Source organism: Sinocyclocheilus rhinocerous, unplaced genomic scaffold (genome assembly GCF_001515625.1).
Source record: "Sinocyclocheilus rhinocerous isolate Xijiao unplaced genomic scaffold, SAMN03320098_v1.1 scaffold899, whole genome shotgun sequence".
Taxonomy (NCBI): Eukaryota; Metazoa; Chordata; class Actinopteri; order Cypriniformes; family Cyprinidae; genus Sinocyclocheilus; species Sinocyclocheilus rhinocerous.
The window spans coordinates 1,256,142-1,262,371 of NW_015653460.1; the positions used below are offsets into that span (position 1 = coordinate 1,256,142).

Sequence of the window (6,230 nt, forward strand, 5' to 3'; positions counted from 1 at the left end):
AAAACGTGCCAGCTATTGTGAGATTCCGAAGGGAGCGTAATACGGTGCCTGTATGCTTCTGAAAGCGCACTTGAGAGCAACACAGGTAAATGAGACAGCAAATTTAAACAGCTAAGCCTGTTTGGAAGTTCAGGTTACCGTTGGGCTGGATTGAAAAATCTAATTTGGTGTTCCCAGTCAAAATTGACCGGCTTGTAAATGTTTCATTATGCTATATTATCACCAAATATTTGGATTCAGTCTTCTTGTCAATTTGTTTTATTTCAATTAGCACAGGTTTAAAAATTCTTTTTGGAACAGATTGATTGTAGGCCTCATTAATCTGAGTTTATGCACCTCAGGTTTTGAGCGAACACTGCCAAAATGATCCACAAAAAAGTGAGGTGCATAAGCGCAGATCAACGAGGCCTATGCCCAATCAGTTCCAAAAAGAAATTAAACCTGTGCTAAGTGAAAGAAAACAAGTTGACAAAAGATTGACAATCACTAGTGTGGGACCAAAATCCCCCCAAAAGTATAAAAATGATTAAAATATTGTTATACCCTGTGTGAGCAAAGTCAGTAAGTTTTAGTCTAATGCAGTAACAAGAAAATCCTCTCTGGGTCAAAATGACCATCAGTCAAAAACAACTCTACTTGACTTTAGCTAACATAGCAGATAATGTTCGACATCGATGTACATTTTACAATTTTATTGGTGTTCACAGAAACAAACCACATTGTTTAAAAAATAATGCATTTTGTTTACACATTATGTATTTAATATATACATCTCTGTACATCAGGAAAATGGTCTCTTTTGCACAGCAAAGATAAAACATTTATGTCTGCAAGAACATATATAGCAAAACAATATTATGCACATAAATAATAACATAATACTTGTCTGAATTCCACCACAGTGCAAAATTAAAAAAGGGGGAAAAATATGAATGGAACATCCTGAAAGGAAAGTAGTTTTGTAGCTCATTCAGTTAGTTTAGACACCACTTCTTTCGAAAGAAAGAAAGAAAGTCTGAGTTACATATTTCAGGACTGTTGCTTTTCTCAATTAAAAAAAGAAAGAAAAGGAGAAACAGAAAAAGGCATTTCCTTGAGGGAAACTTATTAGGTAAACAAGATCATTCCTAAAACCTCTTACACCATAGAGAGGTTAAGCAGAGACTGTAAGCGTCTTATTGCGCAGAGCAACTCTGGTGCTTCCATCCAGACCCCTAATGAGGGATTATTGTGCAAGTGTCTGTTAAGTCCACAAACATTTCCATGGCTTGTGTCTCAAAACCTAGTGAGCTGCCTATCTTGACAGCATTTTGTGGGCACTCTGAATCAGCTGAACTCAAAAGTTTGCAGTGCAGGTTGTAACTTTGGCACCACTTTGATTTTACTTCAGGCGGCAATCAAATTTTAATAAACTTTTTTTTTTTTTTTTTACAGAGAGCAGCAGTTTTGGCCCAAATTTGATGTCTAGGTAGGCAGATCGCTAGGTTTTAAAACACACCCCGTGAATCCTAACGTTGCGCTTTCAAGTCAAGTGGATTTAATGGCACATTCGTGCACCCAAGCGCTTTTCTTCTTTACCACGAAGCATCGTGTCTTTATTATATTCAAGAAAGGTCAACCGACTTCTTGCATTTTCCTATCCACAGTGCCATTGGCAAGAGAAACGGTCTCTTGGTTGCTGTCTATGGAAGACTCGCTGCCTGTGCTCTCCCCAGACAGCAGGCGAGTCACCCTCAGATCGGCTTTTAGCATCTGCACGTCGTTCCCTATACTCATGGAGCCCAAGTCATTGATAATCTGGCACAGTTCTTGCTTGCCGTTGGCCACACAGTCGCTGACGGTGTCCAGAATATCCTCGCACTCAAAGTGCATGGCTTTCTCCTCCTCCTCCTCCCCGATCAGGTCCTCCGTGATGGAGCCCAGCTTGGGTGCGCTCCTGCTGCGCTCCACCGGGGGCTTGTAGTAACACTGTCCGTTAAGCAGCTTCCTCAGGGGCACCAGGGGAATCGTTTGCTCCCCGATCAACTGCTGTTGCTGGTGCCTGGCGTCGTCCCTTCTTTTGAGTCTTTTAAACTCGGCCAGCGCTGTCGCGGAGGTCTGGTAGAGGAGCAGCGCCATGGCCTTCGCCTTCTCCGGCTTGGACACCAGCACGGCGTGGCAGCGCAGCATCACCGCCTTGTGCTTCATCTCGTGCCGGTAGATCCAGGCGAATATCTTGGGGAGCCGCGGGTCTGCGACACAGTAGGTGATCCTGTGCATAACTTTGGCACCACTTTGATTTTACTTCAGGCGGCAATCAAATTTTAATAAACTTTTTTTTTTTTTTTTACAGAGAGCAGCAGTTTTGGCCCAAATTTGATGTCTAGGTAGGCAGATCGCTAGGTTTTAAAACACACCCCGTGAATCCTAACGTTGCGCTTTCAAGTCAAGTGGATTTAATGGCACATTCGTGCACCCAAGCGCTTTTCTTCTTTACCACGAAGCATCGTGTCTTTATTATATTCAAGAAAGGTCAACCGACTTCTTGCATTTTCCTATCCACAGTGCCATTGGCAAGAGAAACGGTCTCTTGGTTGCTGTCTATGGAAGACTCGCTGCCTGTGCTCTCCCCAGACAGCAGGCGAGTCACCCTCAGATCGGCTTTTAGCATCTGCACGTCGTTCCCTATACTCATGGAGCCCAAGTCATTGATAATCTGGCACAGTTCTTGCTTGCCGTTGGCCACACAGTCGCTGACGGTGTCCAGAATATCCTCGCACTCAAAGTGCATGGCTTTCTCCTCCTCCTCCTCCCCGATCAGGTCCTCCGTGATGGAGCCCAGCTTGGGTGCGCTCCTGCTGCGCTCCACCGGGGGCTTGTAGTAACACTGTCCGTTAAGCAGCTTCCTCAGGGGCACCAGGGGAATCGTTTGCTCCCCGATCAACTGCTGTTGCTGGTGCCTGGCGTCGTCCCTTCTTTTGAGTCTTTTAAACTCGGCCAGCGCTGTCGCGGAGGTCTGGTAGAGGAGCAGCGCCATGGCCTTCGCCTTCTCCGGCTTGGACACCAGCACGGCGTGGCAGCGCAGCATCACCGCCTTGTGCTTCATCTCGTGCCGGTAGATCCAGGCGAAGATCTTGGGAAGCCGCGGGTCTGCGACACAGTAGGTGATCCTGTGCAATAAATACAGGTGTCCTGGTCTCTTTGCCTTTTCGTCGACGTGGACCATGCGGATGCCCTGCGAGCTGATGGTCAGCTTCATCTTGGTGCCGTTCTTGCCCATCTCGCTCTTGCCCCAGATCTTACTGACGGCCACGTCCGTGCATCCATCCCCCTTGGACTGGATGGTGGTGGCATTGCCCAGATACAAGACCGTGTACGTGGGGTCCTCGTTGGTGATCTTCACCTTTTTCCTCTTGGATTTGAACATGCTCCCGACTCTGTTGAGCGCGCTTTCTGGGCAAGATTTGGCGAAGGAGGTGAGCGCGGAGTAGTTGAGGCTCACGGCATAGCCCTTCTGCTTGGACTGCTGCTTGTCTTCCTCGATCAGCTCGAACTTGTTCTTCTTCCAAGGCAACATAATGGTCGTGTTGAGGAAAGTGAAGCTGCTAAATCTACTCTAGTAATTCTATTACGCCTAAATTTTACCGCGAAACAGGCTGTAGTCATCTATCGGCTTGCTTTAAGACATTTTCAAAGTTGCAGAGCACTTCATAGACATGTGAGCGGAGGAGTATCGCTAAAAACACACTGTACGGTACAAGCGAGAAACAGCGACTTATATATCGGAATGAACCACCTCAGCTTCACGGAGGGGTCGACAGAGTGACGACGATACCAAAACCTGGGTTTAAAACTCTCTGGGATTTTGCACTCAGCTGTTGCTCATGTTTCCATTTATTTATTTATTAAGGATATTCATTTATTTATTTTAAGTGTTTCATATCGGCCTATTTGTCATTCATTTATGTATAGACTTATGCGCATGTCAATGAGTAAAGACATGATTTAATTTTGATAAGTTTGGGACCAATAAAATGTTTTTCACAGCAAATATAATATTTACTGATTTCAATGTGAAACAAAGCACAAAACCTTCGTTGAATTTATATAACGTTAAAATGTAATAGAGCCTGTAATATAAAAAGTAATGCAACCGTATACAACCTGATATTAGCCTATATGTAACAATAATACTATTTAATAATTAATTATTATTATTATTATTATTATTGCATGTTCTACAATAATGAATTTTAAAGCATGCAACCTATAATATATTTATTATTGTTATTATTATTATTATAGGTTAATTATAGGTTATATTACAAGTCTTAAATATATTAATAATAATAATTATATAACATTATTTGTATACAATTTTAAATTTATTAAAATAACCAATATATAATTTATAAAAATATATGGATTAATTCTCTCTCTAAATATATAAATATAGTAGTGCTGTCAAACGATTAATTGCGATTAATCACATTAATTAATAATTAAATATTTTTATTACTGAATGTATTATAATTATTGTCCCTCGGCTGCTAGAGAGGCGTGGAGAAGAAGAAGGGTTTGGGCGAATCTGAAACTTGTTATGTGATGTCCTCTGCTGGTGGCAAGCGAACAGTCAGAGTTTGTTCAGTGGCTACAAGCGGTTTGCAAACGGTTCTACATCCGGAACTTTTTTAAGTGCTTACCTTTTCCGCGGACATATTTTAGTGAGACACCTGGGACAAACCAAAAGTTTAGCGACGATTTGTCTTTTCGCTTTTTTTCCCCCTCAGTCAGTTCTATCAACCTTTAAACTGTAAACATATGCGCTGGAATAAAATTAACGAACCTTAAAGAACATCAATTATATTCGGGATCTAAACGTATTAAGGTTCTGAAGAAGAAGTTTATCTCATAGACCATTCCGTATGACTTCCTTCCTCTACCATAACAAACATGTCACATGGGTGAAGTTCTGTCCACTCTAATGTCCACGAACAGCTCACGAACACATTTATACGATTGTTTAACCGTGTAAAAGTATATAAGATGGGAAAGAAGAAGACTCGTGGAGAGGGTTCGGGGTTGGGGAGAGCTTTAATAAAGGAGAGACTGAACGCAGGCCGTGGATACAGGAGAAATGACACATGGGTAAGAAATTGTGACAGTCTAATCCTAAAGTGTTTTACTTTTTCTTTCACATGTACCAGAATATTGCAGATGTAATATGGCGCATTTATAAAATAATATCAGAAAATATAACTTAATATTTTGTCACTTATACAAAAAATAAAATAAAACATACGATATGTGTAACAGAACCAAGTGCAGCAACAAATATTTATGGATAATTTAAAATGATTTATTTCCAGCTCAGACCATCAACACACAATATCAGTAAACCAAAACATGCATACTACGAATTATCTTGAAATGGAATGTTTTTCTTTATGCAAGTGGGAAACCGTTGGAGTGTTAACTTGATTCAGTGGATGTAAATCTGATGTATAATAATTGTTTCATGTCTTTTAGCTTCACACCAGTGAGCTGAATGATGGATATGATTGGGGTCGACTCAACCTGCAGTCTGTCACAGAGCAGAGCTCTCTGGACGACTTTCTGGCCACAGCTGAACTTGCTGGAACTGAATTTGTTGCAGGTAAGTGTTTATTATATCTCCTGGATAATTTGTACGATTATTTCTAGGAATCAGGTTTATTATCGTTAACTAAAACAATTAGAAATGTTTTATATTAATTGAAATTAATTTGAAGTGAATAAAATACAATATACAATAAATATTAGAATCATATTATTTGAAAAGCTTAAACTAAACAATAATAAGAAATGTTGCAACTAACTGAAATAAGGTGAAGGTGAATATTACTGGAAATAAATAAAAACTAAAACTGAAATAAAATAAAATAAACCTAAATACCAATGTAAAAAAAAGACTAATAAAAATGACAAAGCACATAACAAATGACACAAATTGAACAAAAATTAAAATGAAAACTGAAAATATCAAAATAAAGACGAATGAAAAATATAATAGTATATTAATAACACTAAAATAACACTGCTAGGAACAGAATAATAAATGTGTTATTTTTTTGCAGAGAAGCTGAACATAAAATTTGTCCCAGCTGAAGCGAGGGCCGGCTTGCTTTACTTTGTTTCTTCTCCATAGGTGAGCTAGTCTGTCTACACTGGACGCGACAAAGCGACCGTTGAAAATCATTTGAAATTTGTGT

The 6,230-nt window shown here is 40.3% G+C and overlaps 3 protein-coding genes across 3 annotated transcripts in view; 1 reads left to right on the forward strand and 2 right to left on the reverse strand.

Annotated features, from left to right (window-relative positions):
* Positions 1 to 1,233: 1,233 nt before the first annotated feature.
* Positions 1,234 to 2,259, reverse strand: LOC107715809 (protein FAM43A-like). Its single transcript, XM_016522017.1, has one exon. The coding sequence runs from the start codon at positions 2,257 to 2,259 to the stop codon at positions 1,615 to 1,617; it is 645 nt and encodes a 214-aa protein (XP_016377503.1). The 3' UTR covers positions 1,234 to 1,614.
* A 5-nt stretch (positions 2,260 to 2,264) lies between these two features.
* LOC107715807 (protein FAM43A-like) lies at positions 2,265 to 3,715 on the reverse strand. Its single transcript, XM_016522015.1, has one exon. It carries the CDS (start codon positions 3,554 to 3,556, stop codon positions 2,513 to 2,515), a length of 1,044 nt encoding a protein of 347 aa, XP_016377501.1. The 5' UTR covers positions 3,557 to 3,715; the 3' UTR covers positions 2,265 to 2,512.
* A 959-nt stretch (positions 3,716 to 4,674) lies between these two features.
* The window catches only part of LOC107715771 (large subunit GTPase 1 homolog), a 4,864-nt gene continuing 3,308 nt past the window's right edge, over positions 4,675 to 6,230 (forward strand). Inside the window, exons 1-3 of the mRNA XM_016521964.1 lie at positions 4,675 to 5,127; positions 5,509 to 5,635; positions 6,096 to 6,156. Coding sequence (XP_016377450.1) covers positions 5,026 to 5,127; positions 5,509 to 5,635; positions 6,096 to 6,156 — 290 coding nt within the window. The 5' untranslated portion in view covers positions 4,675 to 5,025. The remainder of the gene's footprint in view (positions 5,128 to 5,508; positions 5,636 to 6,095; positions 6,157 to 6,230) is intronic.

What these genes read in the sequence shown, in the direction of transcription:
- LOC107715809 (XM_016522017.1), bottom strand. Translation starts at nt 2,259, where the DNA reads ATGCACAGGATCACCTACTGTGTCGCAGACCCGCGGCTCCCCAAGATA.
- LOC107715807 (XM_016522015.1), bottom strand. Translation starts at nt 3,556, where the DNA reads ATGTTGCCTTGGAAGAAGAACAAGTTCGAGCTGATCGAGGAAGACAAG.